At 37.6% G+C, this 17,843-nt stretch overlaps 1 protein-coding gene across 4 annotated transcripts in view; it reads right to left on the bottom strand.

Moving 5' to 3' along the window:
* The window catches only part of PPP2R5E (protein phosphatase 2 regulatory subunit B'epsilon), a 73,326-nt gene that overhangs the window by 21,427 nt on the left and 34,056 nt on the right, over positions 1 to 17,843 (bottom strand). For all 4 annotated transcript variants that reach the window (XM_030451573.1, XM_030451571.1, XM_030451574.1 and 1 more), the window contains exon 3: positions 11,970 to 12,166. In XM_030451573.1, the coding sequence (XP_030307433.1) occupies positions 11,970 to 12,166 (197 nt within the window). The remainder of the gene's footprint in view (positions 1 to 11,969; positions 12,167 to 17,843) is intronic.

The raw sequence follows: 17,843 nt of genomic DNA, 5'->3' as shown, positions 1-17,843 counted from the left end.
ACCTCTTCAAAGTAGTTCAGCCAAATTAAGCTGTTTAAGAAACAAAACTAGTATGTTCTTCAACATCCTTATTTATTTTTCCAGCTTTCTGCTCTTGTATTTTTTTTAAAGTTAGTCTGTAACACAAATTTTTAAAAATGTTGTCAACTTAATAAAAAAGGGCACTTTATAGTCAAGAGTTTAAATACAATCCAAATACTGATAAAACCAGACTGGGATAGACAGAGTGAAGTTTTAGAACAGATTCTGGTACTGAACAAACAGAATGGTGGAACAACAGAAAACTGTAGCAGAGCACATGTGGTGTATACCAGTGAGGAATATTAACACAAGGGAAGGGCAGAAGATTAATACAGAAAAGAAAAACGGTGAATGTAGGGGAAGGAAAAAAAAAAATAAGAAAAAAAGAGAGAAAGAAAAGAAAGAAAAGGAAAAAGGAAAAAAAAATTAAGAGGTCACACGGTTTTATGCTTCTTCTTGCCACAAGAGGGTGTATTTCACTACTGTTAAACATCCTTTCACAGAAGCCTTCACTTTACATGAAAATCTGATGTTTTCAAACTACATGGCTTTCAATCCTAACAGACACAGCCCTTATTACAGCCTGTGCTGACAGACACTGAACTCTTCTTGCCCTGTATACACACCTGCCCAGTGACTACCAGCATTTATTAGCAGATATTCTATCCCCCTTCTCCACTCTCTTGCCTTGTCTCATTCACTCATCTCTCAAGCCTCTCCATGACAAGACTTTTTGTCCTCTCAAAAGTCAGATAACTATTCCAGGAACACACACGTTACAGTTTGTCTTCCCTCAAAGATTCCTGAGCTCCTCTTTGTGCTGCTGACATGAAAAAGCTGGGAGAGGAGGAAAGTGATCAGAATTAACCAGAGTTGCTTCTGTGTTAGAGTACAGGCCAATAGGAGTTTTAGACCAAATGATTCATTCCCAACTAAAAAGAGGGAAACGTACCCATTGGTGCTTTGGATCCAAACATCTGGGATTATGCATTACTGAAGTGTTTTGATCTAATGCTTTGCATTCAAGAATCTCAGGCTTTGGACCAAAATAGGGAACTGGCAAAACCAGAGGTATACTGCAGCATTGCTTTGGGGTTTTTTGGTTGTGTGGGGTTTTCTTTACTTTTCCTTTTCTGCTTTAAATTTCACTTGAAACAAGAAGTAGATTTTTTTGCAAATTGAACCTAGCATAAATTAGTGAAGCTTGTACCAACAGATCAGAGAAAACATTAATAATCATTATCTGTTGTGTCTTAAAACTGAACAAAGATTTAAGTATTGAACAAGTAAAATCAGCCAGGAAAACACACCCTTTAAGAACTAAGATGAATTCCTTTAAGACTTAAGTCAAACCAGCCTTCAAGCAGTTAGTACACAGAATCATGGAAAGCATGATATAAGTATGAAGACTACAGCAACAATTAGTTGTCAGCACTGACACCTCAATCCTGAGCTTATAACAAACCCAGTATGATTTCTGAAGAGTGCCTATTAACAAAAGGCTGGTCTCAAGGAAACTCAAAAGCAGTTTTCTGCCTGAGAAAATTAACACACAGGAGTAAATGAAATGCAAGTTAGACTACAGTCCTAGTAAACAGTTTGCTCTCTTTTATTTTCTTTTTTGCATTAGGAGTAAAGATAAGTTAAACGGAGCCAAAATGCAGATATTCTCCTGAGGAGATCAGACAGAACAGGTTATGTCTAAGTGATTTCCCCAGGTTATCATAATTTTAAAAGATAATGTGTGCCATTACAGTTACATTAATCACCACAACACAGCATGATAGCTCATTTACATGCAGTGTCAATTTATAGCATGTTTATTTAAATCAGTAGCCTCTGGGTGGCTAATGTTTATAAGCCTCTAAGGGAGAACTGAAGGCAACAAGTTCTTCCATGCATGAACTGCCCAGCTGTACATCAGAGACTTTAGCAGGCACCACACAAAGACAGGAATATGCTACAACAAAGCTGGAAAGAACCATTTTTCTCAGATAGGCATAAGGTAGCTATTTAGTACTTATCCCTGGGCCCAAGCAGCATGCCAAAATTCCTTTGGCTAGATAGCTGAATCATTTCATTTCTGACCTCTGTTGGATCATCAAGCCAAAGGACATCCCTGCATATACAGTCCCTGATTCCTCTCCCCCAGCCAACACAAATGACTACTGATCAATACTGACTGCTGTCTTCCACTGAGAAGGAAAACACATCCAAGCCCAGATGGTATTTTTGTGAAGTATACCAGTGTCCTGGTTTGGGCCAGGATAAAGGTGATTTTCTGTCTTGTACTTTTGCTTTTAGCTAAGTCTCTTGTATGTAGTTGCACTTGCTGAAATTAACAGCAAGTTTCTCAGACAGTGTCTGCTTCTAGAACTGATAACACTTGATGTTTATAGTTACTGCCAGAGACTGGTGTGCAGAGCCAAGGACACTGCTCAGCTCTGAGGAAAACTTTTACCCTCCAGGAGGATAAAGAGGTCCCACCTGCAGCCCTCCTTTGGGGAGGAATGGACAAGATAGATGCCAGAATTGACCAAACAGAGTATTCCATCCCATATACGTCATACTCAATATAAATTTGAGGGATCGCGAGGGCCAAGCCATGATTTCCTCCTTCCAGCTTCTGGCTGCCTGTCCTTCCTGCCTTTCCTGTTTCCCTTCCCTCACCCAGCATCCTGGAAGGATTCCGTCCATTCCTCTGCCTGTGCTCCTGATCCATGCCAGCCCATATCTGTGTGTTCCTGCCTCCAGTTCCCGACTGCTGCCAACTCCAGGATTCCAGCCTGGATTTTCCCAGGGCTGCCCTGCAGCCTCGGTGGTGACGTGAGAGTTATTGGGGGGGAAGGGGGGAGGAATGTGGTTTCCATTTTCCTGTATATTTGTATATATTTAGTAATTTTTCCTATTTATCATTAATGTTTCATTAAAGTTGTGTAGCTTAGTTTCCAACCCATAAGCCTCTCTCCCTTATTCTCTCTCCTTTCTTTATCAAGGAGGAGAGAGAGATTAATAGAGAGCGTCTGTTACTCGGTTTAATTGCCGGGTCAGTGTTAAACCATGACAACCAGAACTCAAATATTCTACAAAGTCATATAATGACAAATCTCCCCTGGTATGCACTCAAAGACATCTGCACACTGTCCTCCATGAATGTCCCTTTCAGAGAAGCACACTTAAAACTGGGTGTAGAAAGGTACATCACTGCTCCCCCCACTATGCAGAATTTAAATTCCCCAAGTGCCAAAAATCAATTTAACAAGTAAGTAAAATAAACATTGAATATGATATCTCCAAGATCAAGTTGGAAATACCGAAATGGTTTTTAAATTGGGGATGATCAGACAACTCTAAGGTCCATCTCAGTTTATCAGTCAGGCACAACTTCAACTAGAAGCAAGACAAAAAAAACTTTTATAGGTTGTAACTGGTCACTGTCATTAAAAAAAGATTAAAAAAAAAAAAATACAGAAGGGGAAGGTTGTTCTGATACTGCCACAAAGAATAAGCTGCAAGTTCTGAACAGATCTTATGACTGGTACCTGACAATCCAGAACTACAAAACTATGAATATACACTTAAATGTAACAAGCTTTAAGAAACCTATGATTTTATCACCATATTTATATTTGAAATAACTTTAGAATAGAGCACTAAGAGGCTTAAATATGAAGTCAGAATAAAAATGCTTTGAGAAGTCCTCTCTCTGTCCCTCACTGAAATGCTATAAAAATTGACACTGTAATAGAAACAATTCAAAAATTCAGTTTCAGCTCAGCACTCCTACTCTGTGCTGTTTGAAACAAAGATTTTTATCAGAAATAGTTTTTCTGAACAGAGCCTGAAATGAAAACAAATGTACTTGCATGGAAGCTTAATACATTAGCTAAACAAAACCAGGATAAATGAAGACCCAACTAGCTCACAAGGCAACTTGCTCCTCTACTACCAGTATGTGGAATCATCCAAGTAAATACCATGTATATAAGAGAATGGAAATTAGTATCAATGCACACACCATGCTTAAATTACTGTGCAGATCAACAAGTTACTGTAATAATAAACTACAATTAACCTGTATCCTGAAACCATGCTCACTGGGAGACAATAAACCCCCATGGAACAGCTACTGCATTTGTCCTTCTGAAATGTATCTGCATATGTAGATTTTTTTTAATATTGTTTATAGATTGACATATTTTGGAGCCTGAATAACTACCACAGTCACTCAGCTATAATCTCTCCACATAACTCACTGAATTGTTCCCAGAGCTTGAGTAAAGTGCATCTTGCCAAAAGAAATACCTAAATTTATTTTAAAAGATTACAGATGATTCCACCAGCTTGATTCTCCTGAAGTTTTCCTACTAAATTAATGACAGCACTGCTTCTGATTTCACAGCTGACTGTGCCCGACTGCCTGTTGGTTCTCATTAAACCACAAGATCTCTTCTGTACCTGTATATACTGCATATGCAGTCTGCATCTATTTATATATGGGTATTTTTCTATGGACATGACACTTCTCAACCTCTGTGCTGCTATATGGAAAGATAGAGTTTCTCAATCCTGGCAGTTGTTGCTTTCGTTGTTATTAATGCTGTGTTGATTTTTGCTTCCCTCCTTTGAGCTCCCACCTGTGCACAAGTGTCCTGGGGTATGTTTAAAAAGCCAGGACATCTCTTTTTGGTTTTTGTTCCATCTTGACATTGAAATTTATCAACATTCACTTTGCACAGTTCACTGTATCAGAAACTCATATTAAGACAGTCAAGACACAATGCTCAGGTCCTTTTATTGCATCACTGCTTGCACAAATGCAGTCTTTCAGGAATTAATATTATATATCTTCTTTTTTTTTCCCCTGGCTGCATTACTTTTGACTTGGCTACATTAAAATTAACTACGCTGGACTGAGAACACAGTCAGCAATCCAGATTGCAGAGTAGGGGGTGGAGGGCTGAAGCAGTCCTTCTCATCTTTTAAGTTTTATAAAATTCAGTCAATAACCTGCAAGAATTTGGCTCTAGATCAGAGCTCCTGTACTTGTTGGCTTACCATCAGCCACCCCAGCAGTGGCAGCAGCTTCCACCCAGACAGATGAATAAGTGGTAAAATTGAGATCCTTAGGATACACATCTGCTGGCAGAGAAGTGCAAATACTGGTAAGTTCCTAAACAAAAGAGCAGGTGGTGCTTGGGTGCTGATTTGTCCCCACTTGTATGTTTGGAGGAAGCAGGCTCTTTGTAGTGATCTCTTCTACTGAAACCCACTAGGAAGCTGGAGAATTTAGGTACACTCCCAGAGTAGATATTTTATCTTACAAGAACTGAATACACAAACCCAAAGACATCTCTATCACAAGCATCAAAGCACAGTGAGAACAAAGAGGAAGTTCACTTCAAGACCTCGTTCATGGTTCAAATCAGGAGTTCTACCACAGACAAAACCTTTCTGCTGCAAACCAGAGCTCTGAAATTTTACTTTAGGTCTATACCTGGACCATAACAGGGCAGTGTGCTGGTAACAACCCTGTTCATCACTATCTCCATGTAACTATGTTTTGAGATGACCCAGTGGAAAAGTTTATTTAATGTGTGCCCAGCTGATCTGTACAATACCATCTAAAAAATCACAGTAGTAACAGAAATATCTTGGACAATTTAAAGCACAGCAGCAGCAGAAAGAGCCCCTCATCTCTATAGCAGGCATCAGAAGAAGTGAAAGCCTGCCAACATATCAACTTGAACTCTAGACAGCATTACAAAGCTCAGACTGTCTCAGACTGCAAACTGTAGAACAAAATAAAAAATTCAAAGCCCAAGAAAACAGTCTCTCAGGAGATTCACATAGTGCTTATCTACAGACATAATGTTCAAAAGGTATTTAAGATAACACAGCCAAAATGGAGATAGGTGTGTACACTCCTTTGTAAAAAATATACAAAACCAAAAAAAAATCAAAACAAAACCAAATCTGCTATCACTGTATGTAATTCTAGGAACAAAAATGGTTTTCCAGTTCTTTATTTCTTTGCTTTAGACCTAGTCACTGTACTACTATGCAGATAAAGTTTGACAAATAAAAGGCCTATGTAACCAAGAGGAAGAATAATGGATACAGGCAAATGTAATTACATAGTGTCAGGAAAAATTGTTATGGATAAGTACTGTAAGAGGAGCTGCCTTCAACTATGTTTTTAGAGAAGAACAGAACATCAGAGCCTCTTCTTTTAGTATGCATTGTGGAGTTTGTACAAACTTAGGTGTACAAAGAATGGGAATAAGAAAAAACACCAAAGAGGTATTTGGAAAGAATGCATGATGAAATCAAAATTAAGTTATTCTACAGAATTTATAATCCTCACATTAAAGAAACAAGAATAAAATGTAAAACATTATGTGATTTTTTTATCTTTTTTTTTTTTTCTTTTTTTTTTTTTTATAAAAACAGCTTTAATAGCATGCATCATGGCTGGACCTACATGACAATTCTTAATCAAATTCCATTTTAGGAATCCAAGGACAATGCATCTTCCTTTCAGCATTTCAGATGGTTTTAAAATTATCTGTTCAACTCCTGTTGATTCAAGTTGAGTTTAAGGTTCTTAATATTTTATAGAATTCCTGAAGTTATACAGAATTCATATTAGAGACATTACTTGTCAATTCTTGTAAGACTACATGATTTTACTTCTTCATTCACTGTTATGTTTTAAAACCTAATTCAAGAACCAAAAGTAACATATGCACAAGGTCTTCATTAAGTAAAAAAGATAACACTGAATGTAAGTTCACTTGCATAAAAATCTCTATCCAAGAACATTTTAACATGAAAAACTCTAAACAGGATGAACATTTAGCAAGTGGGGTGGCATTCTTAGTCATAAGCTAGAGATAGAGCTATAGAAAATAAAGACATTCATAATGCCTATAAAGTCTAACAGCTAGCAAATGTCCTAAAAATAGGTTCTTTAACATGCTAAAAAATTCATGGCTTAACAAGATATTCTTTATGTTTAACAGGTCTGTCACAAACAGACTCTGCCCTCACATCTGTTGAGACAAACCTGCAGCAGAAGGGATGCAATCCCTCTGGATTTATGGCAGGGGAAAGAAGAAAGAAAAAAAAATAAAATCAAAATCTGACCTTTCAAGTGCATTTTTTTAAATTTATATGGGTATTTTTTAAACTAAGTTTCTTTTACTCTGTCACTCAATACACCTTCTGAGACAGAAGATACTTAATTTGATGTTTCATTTTGGCTACAGAGATTACAGTTTTATTGTATTTGATTGGTAATTACAGAAAAGATCAAGGTGACAACAGGAAGCCAAGGGCATTTCTTCACTTAAAAATAAAGGAGAACAAAGTAATACTGTTCCATTCTCAAAGGTGCACCTCAAAAACATTTCATTAGCCATCTCTTAGAGGCTGGCAGCCATCCAGGGATGCTGCATAAACTTCGTGGTGTATGTCAGGGGTTGGGTTTACAATTTTTGAGAAAGCAAGTGGGAGAGCTGAAAAGCTGCTCACCAGCAATGAGATTCATCCAGATTTCTCAGTTTAACAGCTTGTTTGTTTTTCCCATCATTTTTTTTTTTAATGAAAGAAATCAGTTTCCTCAATCTATGTCTTAATACCCAGAAAACACACAAAAGCTCTACTACATACACCCTTTAGGATACCACAGATAATAACAAACACTTATTTCATTAAACTACCATTGCTTAATGTACCAGCAAAATCAGCATCATTAGTTTAAGCCTCCACATTTTGCTCAGACAGGACAAATTTTATATTAAGTGTCCAATTATTGGCTCATAAAGTCATATTACTGGCATTTCCTTCTAAACAGAATGTGGTTTAATTGGCAAGGGCCTTTTTTCCTAAGACAAGCCTAATTCTAAAGAATGTCACATGCCCTTCTGAACAACACATCAAACTGCAGGGGAGGCACACTGAGCAATACCCTCCTGAATAAATCTGTCCAGCTTACAGCCATTAACAGAAATCCCAGCTATTCTGTCCATCAACTGATATTGATGACAGTGACAAGGCCCTGCAAGCTTGCTTTGGTAGCCATGAGTAAATCAAAATTCTTTTTATTGTTTTACTAAGTAACTAATAGCATGCCAAACATTCTGCATATATGAAGCTAAAGAGAGTGGTTGAAAGGAGCAGACATGCACCCAGGCTGACAAATAGCCAAGTGATATTTAGCTACATACAACATCAGATCATATGCTCCAAAGAACAAGATGGAAATATGTGATATTACAAATAGGTCTTAAAGTTTTAATGGGATAAATTGAGAATGCATGGCAGTAGAATATCCAGGAGCTGTTATGCTGGCTGCCACAAATTACTTTTTTTTCAGACTCTTACATTGCAACAGCACCACTGTAGAGAGACATTGTCAACCAGGTGCCTTGAGTAGCCAAAGAGTGGGTGTGAGTCCACCTGTGCCTGATTAGGACAGGCCCCTATTGGGCATGAGCAAGACCAGGGGGCCAATAAAGGTGGGACACACACCCACAGAAGGCACCTCAGCTCACTCTGGTGCAAGGCATGGAGAGGCCAGCAGCTCGTCGAGCCTCTGGAGCAAGAAAGGCTCTTCCCACTACACTTCTACCCTGGAAGCGCTGTGTGGTGGCTGGAGTCCTGGAAGAGACCAGCAGCTCGTCGAGCTTCAGGAGCAAGAATGGCTCCTCCCGCTACACACCACATTTTAGAAGTAATTAAAAATATCAGTGTTTTTGTAGAATTCTACAGACCTTTTTCTATCCTAGTTTCTGAAAAGCCGAACTCCTTTTGGGTCATAAACAGAGAATATTAACATATACATGCATTATGAATCTTTGAAGAAAGAGACTTTTCACAGGTACCTGATCTGATATCCACATCTCTCCAGTTTTTTTAACATTATAGATAATTAAGAAAGCACTCTCTTTTACCTGCAAATCACAGCAGCTCAAAGGGCCAAGCAGGAAAGAGCAACTCCTGGATTCACAATCAATCAACATTACAGGGAGGAGACATTTCAAAGAGACACAGAACACCTGTGCTCCATATCTTGATCAGTTTTAAGATACTGGTCTTTAAAGAAAAACACCTGGGTGACAACTGTAGCAGGAAGTCAATGGGGATGCTACTTTGGTCAGGACCTAAATCCTGCTGTTTTCTTCACTATCATGACAACTCAGAGATTGCCAACTTGACAGCTTCTTTGTCAACACAGTTGGAGAGTTAGATGAAAATCCTCAGAAGTACATATAGGTGGCAGCTGCATTCATGAAGCCAACTGTGTGGAGCTAAGTCTGCCTCAGTATACAACTATGAGCACAATTCTGTGTGAGACCAGAACATGCACTTAGTGCAAACAAGTTACACCAGACGTTTTTCAAAGTGCCTAATGGCCTCTTCATGAGGCAACAGATGCTGAAAAATTAATTTATATAATGTTAGGAGTCCTGTCTTTCCCTCTAGGGCCTACTTTAACTACAGTCAAAGTGATGGAAGTCATCTTGCTTTTATAGGCAAAGACCAAGAGGAAAATTACACTTTTACTAGATACCCTATCAGTAAAATACAATACTTGCAACAGACAAAAGCCCTGGTGGTGTGGTTTAGTGGGAACACTCCGTTTTCCATTAATTCATTCACATAAATTCATCAGCAGGGCACAGCATCCTGCTGCTCACATGGAATACAACCACCAAAGTGTTTTACCAAGAACACTGCTGGTTGCCATAGACACAATTAGAATATGCCTGCTTTCCAGTTTTGACACTTTCTTTTCAACAGCTTATACCTTTAGCACAGATGTCTGTTGCAGGCTAGTTTCTTACAAAAATTAAGTATTACAACTTTCTCAGGAAATTCTTTAAGAATGCTCACTTCCCTAATCACTCAGCATCTTTTTATTTGTAAAGAAATCCAGGTTTAGGCAGAGTAGCCAGATACAGGACTTGTGAATATACTTTTAAGTCCCTGCTTAAGGACCTTGGCATTGAAAAAGAAAATGCAGCCTGAGTTCAGCACTGAAGCCCAAATGCAAGGCAAAAGATACAGAAAGGCACAGAGCAATGAAAGGATTGAGGGAGTACTAGTGAAAAGAAGATAGAACAGTTCTCCATCAAAAATGAGCTGAGCTGAAACTGGGATTCCTAAAGCTCCATTAGCAACCATCTCTGAAATTCATTGGAAAAAGTCATGCTATTTCTTTACTTCCAGTGACTCTTCTATATCATAGTTACAAGACTATATTTAAGGAAAATATTTAAAACCATGATTTTAAAACTATTCAGGCAATGCATCATTTCCTTAAGAATAGTTTTGTGAATCAATAGGAGTGATTTCAGGGACATGATAGCATTGCAGCTAGATTGTGCAATTTAAATTCAGGCTGTGTCATAGGTTATGATTTATGATTCCAAATGAACTTTATGAGCAGTTACAAATCAAATTCTTCTTGTTTCTTAGGTCTCAGCTGAAGACAACACTAACTTGCAGAGTCTTTATTTCACAAATGTTGCTGCAGTAAACAACTATAACCAAAGTCAAGCCAAGAATACAATAAGAATACAATCTCAATAACAGAAATGCTAAAAAAAATACCATTGTTTCTCAGGGGGTGAGTTTGGAGGCATCTTCTGAGCATAGTACTCAATTTTATGAAGTTACTTGTGCATCAGTGTTATGTCTATACAAAGGGTAATTCACATTTGCAAACCATTTAGATACTACAGTGCAGCACCAGAAGAAGAATTCAGGAAGGAACTAGTAATTCTGTATTCAGACCAGTACCTGAATGGTACATTATACCTTGCACTGAACAAATAACACAACAAACTGAAAAGCAGCTCATTCAGAAGACTGGTCCAGTACAGAAGGCAAAAAGGGAGAATGGGGGAGAAGGGGAAGAATGTGATCAAGTAATTATAGGCTTTCTGACAATGCAAACACACGAAGAAGCCATATAAAGATTTTTCCATAAACCCTTCATTCTGGGATTTTTTCTTCACTATTGACTGCTTGATGATTCTGTCACAATTTACAGCTATTTTTAAACACTGGAGACAAGCAACACAGCATGTATCAGTGTGTCAGAAAAAGAAATACGGAGCATATATCATGCAATGTAAAACCTATTAATGTTTTTCTTCTTACAGTACATAGCCAGTGGATTCCAAGATCAGACAGTGCCATGAGGTAACCAGCATCACCAGATCTATATTTAACTAACTGGCATTTAGGTAACAGGTTATAAGGATTTCAAGCAGTGATTGGTTTTACCAATCATAAGGAACATTCTTCACTATACAGCTAGCATCTGCTCCTGTTTCCATTTCCACATTGACCACACTCTTATTTAACAATTTGTTATCAATAAGATAAGGCTTTAATGTTGAGTAATCATGATAACCCTTTTCCTGCTGCTATGAATCCGCATAATACAACCAGGAAATTTTAAGACTGATTCTATACAACATTTTTAGCATTTATTATTTAAAAATAATTTTCTGTGCACACTTCAAGAAATCTCCACACAAAGTATACACTCAAGAGCTTGGATACAGATCAAAGAAAGATTAAAAACTTGCAAAAATTATTCCATTATTTATACTGGGAAGGAGAAGATGGGGGGGAGGGGGAACGTGAAGAACTCTGATTTTATGGCTGCTGGCTTTCTCCATCAGGAAACAATGCAGGCTTCCTTTCATACATTTGTGACACTATAATAACCATCATTTACTTGACTTTAATTAAGCATATATAAAACTTAATATTTTCTACTTTGGAGAATTATCCCCAAGTGTTGTTTAGCAGAAAATAAAAACAAAAGGCCTCATTTAATCCACCTACTCCTGGGTTCAATTTCTCCCATAATGCATAACTGGAATTGCAAGTGGATTTAAAGAGACCATGAGAAAGAAGGAACTCACCATTCTAACTACTTCAGGGTAAGTCTGCTCTGTCAAACAGCCTCTGCTTATTGTAATGTAGTCCACCAGTTCATTAAGAGTGGAGCGCTTGTATTCTTTCATTTTAAGGTCTGAAAGCGTGTCCATGAAGTCAAAAATGACACAGCACTGTTGAAGTTTCTTTAGGAACAGTTCAGGCTGCTCTGAAGATGGAACGTCTATGAAACAAGAAAGGAAATCTTTGTGAGTCTGGCATCTTATTATACAAAACAGGATTTCTTTTTGAAGATCAATTTCAAAGGAAAGCAGCATTCACACAATATTTGTATAACAGACCTCAGATTAACAAACAAACCCCTTATAGAAGCTGTATTAGTACTGTGTGTTTAGAGATCTTGAACAACATGTTGTAGTTTAATCATCCTCTGCTAATAAGAAAATAAAGTTCACCAAAAAAGTGCAGAATGAATGCAAACACAAGAGCATTTAAGGCTTAATTCTACAACACACCATTACTTTCACTGGAGACTGACATTCACCATTGTTAACTGACACTCCAAAGGATGAAAGAACAGTCAAACACATCAAGCTTAATTAATTTATATTTGTAAAACCACTCTGTCATTTATAACTCTGTATGAACATACATAAATATGTATATGAATACACAGCAGGACTGTAATTCTGCAAACAAGTTTTCAGATTCAATCATTATTCCCAGTGTTGACACTTTCCATGGCAAAATCAAATTTATTGAAACACCATGCTTCTTGCTGTACTATGAACACAGAACAAATGTATCAATAGGAACATTTTCACACCAAAAAACAGCACATGCTTAACCAATAAAGTAAGTAGAATGTACTAGTTGCTACATTTTTGTTCTGTTTTCTTAATTCTCAACAGATAAACGACTAAATAAAACAATAAAAGGCATGTTTAGTCATTTGTTAAAACAACAGCAGTTCAATCTAGAAAAAAATTTTAATAGTAAGAGCTTGATGTTTATTTGTTAAGAAACCTGATGCTTATTTCTTAAAACTTGAACACACTAGTAAAAAGCCAACCTCAGATGGAACTTCTTATTGTTAACACAAGAGTATGCCAAGCTAAGGAATACCCAGCAAGCACTGGAAGCTGTTAACCCTAAAGACTGAAAAGAATAAATATAGGTTGAAGTATAAATAAAGGTGCTGCATGCTTTCTGACCTGACATGGTGCTGTCTGACCTCACATGGTAAAGTCCAACAGTTTATTCAATATTTTTTTGCTTACAGAACTACAGCAGTGAGAGGATTCAATACAATAGGTTAGCAAACTGCACCCCACAATCAAGATCTTAGTGAAGAATAATTGATGATACCAAGTTGCACTCATCAATCTCATAATCATTGGGCATGGAGAAGCTCTACAACAGCTGTGTCCTAAGCAAATTAAGGGGCAAAAGAAGTGGTATGGTTATGACACCACACTTGGTATCACCATAATTATACACCCCACGTTCCCACAGGCTATATTCATCTGTGGCCCAGAAGATTCAAGACATGGGATCCTGCAGAACCCCAACAAGAAGGGCTAAATGGCAGAACAGTCCCCCCAAACACCTCTGGAAAACTGAAGGTCGCCAAACCAGGTCACCCTAAGGCAGTGTCACCACTGGCAAGGTGTCCCACATGACTTCAGATTCCTTGATAAGCCAAGGAGTCAAAGAAAGTAATTAGTCCTCATCCATTACAAAAAAAAACACTTCTAGTAACATCTCTAAGGTTATGGTCTTACTGGAGATAAAGGTCCTGGAGAAGCAAAGTAATTCTGACTGCTTTTTTAATTTCCTGCCTTCTAGTAATAAAACTAAGGAGACTGGGCTTCAGAATTCACTGTTAATAGCAAGCAGTCAGCAATTAATTGATTAACATTTTTTTCCACAAGACAGACTCTGAAGAGAAACTGAGAGGGGGGGAAGATATAAAGGTGCCATTGATTACTTTTAAAGAGTATTATGTTAAATTCTAATTTCCACTCCTTCTAATGCTGTAATCCCACACAATTTGAAAACATGTAAGTGGTATCAATAAAATTTTTGATGTTACAGGAGCATAATGGGGTTTTGGTTCTTTTGTTCTGCATGGCTAGCACACAGTTAGTTTGGCCAAAAAGGATATCCTAGTCAAACAAAAGCACAGGCCAAAATCAAAAGGGACTCCATTAAGATACAACTCAGCACAAGTTATAACCAGACTCAAATGACTCAGGCTTACACTCATTTCAAGCTAGGGTCGATATTAAACAGAAATTAAAAAATGACTAAAGCATTAAAATAACTAATAAAAGCTTGTTTTCTTTTTTCCTCCAGTTGAATACCTGGAGGTGTGGGAACAAAATGAAAAATATAATTAAGTTCTTCTCAAGAAAAACCTCTCTGAAACAGTACATGAATTTCATACCAGCATTACTACGTCAAGGAGCCATGCAAACTGCAAAGGGGGGGGTAGAACCAATGGAAAAAAAACCAAAACAACAAACCCACAAACAAACAAAACCAAAACAAATAAACACAACAAAAAACAAAACAAACAAAAAAAACCACCCCACAACCCAGGACTCCACAGAATGAAACTCCACAACTCAGTTGTTCTGGTCATATCTCCTTTTCTTTATTAAGCAAGTTGTCATTCACACCACAAAATAAAATTTCAAATTAAATGCAATAGTATTTCTTATTGTTCTTGGGAAATCAGAGTGCCTTGGGAACATAACACCTGATGCCTGTTTTTGTTTCTCTACTTGAAAAAGGGAAAAGTATACAAGGATACATTTTAGGATGTCTTTATATACACAGCACAAGAAAAGGTCAGCAGAAACTACTAAAATCAGTACTTGATGTTCCCAAATCTTTCCACAGAGACCATACCATTAGTTGGTTTGGAACTTCTTCACTGTCTGGGGTTGCTTTGGGTTATTTTATTTTTTTTAATTTCCTTTAATCCTCTAATACCTCTTTCCCAGCTATACACACCTGAAAGAAAGGTCACAAATGGACTTCCCAGCTACCTTCATGCCACTGCTCAGAGCAGGGTGTGCACTGGTACTTGGGGTACAAACCTCATGAGCTCCACAGCTGATCTGAACTCAGTGACTCAACATGAAACATGCTGCTCGTTACAGATGTTCACAGCTGATGAAAAACAGCAAATCATTTTCTTCTCAGCACACGGATACTCAGAGCTTCCATGAATTCTGCAACATTTTATTCTCGAGCTAGCATGAAGCCAAATATTTAGGCCCCCAAATTTAATAATTTACCATTTAATTTAATATTACCATTCTATCCTCTTTCAGTTGAAAGAACTCGAACAGAGCAACTGCTCTAATAAATCTGTGGTAACTACCTATAATACTTTTATAATCTATAAAATTGAATCAAAATTACACTAATAAGTGGCATGTGTGATTTATATCTGATGCACTGGAGAGTATAAATTTATTAAAATCAAAATTTAAAGCATGAGAAATTTGTGTCTGGATTACTGTGAGAGCCCTCCTCCCTCTCAGAAAATCTTTGCTGCAAGTTAATGTTCAGGCTTTTCTGTTTTCTCTTTAGCCATTTAAAACTGGGTAGAGTTTTTGAAATACACCAAGTACTCACAGATTCAAAGGAAACTGGTTTAGTGAAAGTGAGCACTAATATATCTGAACAATTACAAGGATCTGTGCCTTTAACAAAATCAAGTGTTTTATAAATTTATCAGAAAAACTGACAGAAAGTACTGTGATTTTTTTTACATGGACCAACGACTGTTGCAACAGCTGAAATGTTAGTTCTGAAATAGCCAAAACAATTCAGTTTCTCTCTTAATAGCCCTTTTTCCTAGATACTCCTACTTCAACCAGCCCATCCTTTCTCATCAGTCACCTCTGCACTCTCTGCCTTCTGCATCCTTCTGTCAAATAAAGGCACCAAAATCTGATGACATGCTTTTCTTGCAAGTATCTCATGTACACAAAAAATATTTATGTTTCTATGAGATTCATATTTTAACTAAAATAATGTACAAGTAACTGATTTTGGATCATGCAGAAGTAAAACCATGCCCCAGCCCAGCAAAATCACAGCCAGAGGGCTGAGCTGTTGTATTCTCCTTGCCATGGTAGAGAGAAAAAGAAGAGATACTGAACACCTGGATCAGTTCCCTGATGCACTTCAGCCTCTTGTTTTGCAATGAAGGGTATAGTGCCAGGAAGAAGTGAAGATGAGAAAGGGACTGAGCTGCTTAAACCAGCACAACAACTGCAAGAAAAAGTCATGAGATTGCAGACACAAGATGGAATGGGGCCTAGAATTAAAATAAAACAATACCAATGATACAGATTACAAATAAAGTATTAAGCAAAGCCAGGATGTGCTCACTCATGCTACTCTGCACCCACATGTGTACTATCAGAACATTTATTGATAATTAAAATGCCTCCAGAATAACAGTTGATTCCAGTATACACATTACTGTTATTAAATTGCTTGAAGGTGATGTTTGCATGAAGAACTAGCATTATCTTCTTCTACCTTAGTAAAAGTAAACACCACCATGTTAAGTATGATAAAATAGAAGCACATGATAAAACCCAAGTATGCCAAGAACAGGAACAGAGAAATTAACAGCAGCATTTTCACTCATTACTTTCAAGAAGTTCCTTCTAATTCCCCAATATCTAAGAACTCTGTATTCACTGGCCTCTACCAAGATTGTTTTCTGTCTTTTATCCCTACCTACTTAATAGTAAAATAATTCCCCGATTTAATTTAGTTTCCATTTCTTCCAGCTCTTAAGTAAACCTAGCATTACCATCAGTCTAGTTAAGTAAAATCTCCTTGTGACAAAAAAGCTCTAAAAAACAAAAACAACCCCCGCCCAAAAAAACCCCAAAAACTATAAAATAACAAACCCCTCCCACTCCTCTACCATCCACCAAGCTACCAAGTTAGACAACCAACTACTGAAGCAAGGACCTACCTGCATAATGTTGTGCATGGATCTCTCTACATGTCTACATCTCACCCATACAGGTCACTATGAAGACTGTATTTTGTAAGAAGGTAACTTTTCAATTTTTATTCAAATAAAAGTTTCAAATTTGAATTTGAAAGCCTTTTGGTCTTCTTTGAGAAGTTCACTTGAAGAAAAGGTCTAGTGACACCCAGCCCAAAGCGTTTGCTGGCTCAGGGTCCCCAGTACATAATGAGCCATACACATACCCTGTACATAATAACCAGCCACATTTCCAGAAGCCACTTTTCACAAGAGAATATTGGTCTTAAGATGTCAAGAAGTACAAATGTTTGCCCTCACTTTCTTACACAGACTTCTTGAGAAAGTAATTGCTATCCTGATTGCATTCACTTAATTTTCCTGACTGGCTGTCAATATCACGAATGCTTTGTGTAGTCAGTAATCATTCGTTTATAATAAGTGCTTTTTTCAAAACTGTTTTCCCAGCCCGTTCTGTATACTTAGTAATTATATAGGTAGGGCAGCAGTTAGGCACTGTGTTCCACATATATAAAGCCCAACCAGCACCAACATTATTCACACAGCAATAAACAGAGTGAGATGGGCCCTAGCTGCCTTCCACGGGTAAACATGCACAAAAAGCAAAGTGGGAGATTAACTCACTGTTACCAAATCCAAAATGCTCAATTGGAAGTGCAACACAGAATGTACTCCACCACTTTTCCAGTAATAATCAGTGCCTCTTAAATCACAAAATTAGGAATTAGTTCCCTTCCCATAGATCTTGTCCTGATCAAACTGAGTATGTTCTCATCAAGGTGTTCCAACATAGTTCTGCAGGGATCCTGGATGCTGCAGATCCCTCTACTCCTTGCCAATACTCCCCAAC

The sequence above is a fragment of the Calypte anna genome, chromosome 5A (assembly GCF_003957555.1).
Source record: "Calypte anna isolate BGI_N300 chromosome 5A, bCalAnn1_v1.p, whole genome shotgun sequence".
Classification (NCBI taxonomy): domain Eukaryota; kingdom Metazoa; phylum Chordata; class Aves; order Apodiformes; family Trochilidae; genus Calypte; species Calypte anna.
Note: the sequence above shows the minus strand (reverse complement) of the source record. Positions and strands in the feature narration are given on the sequence as shown.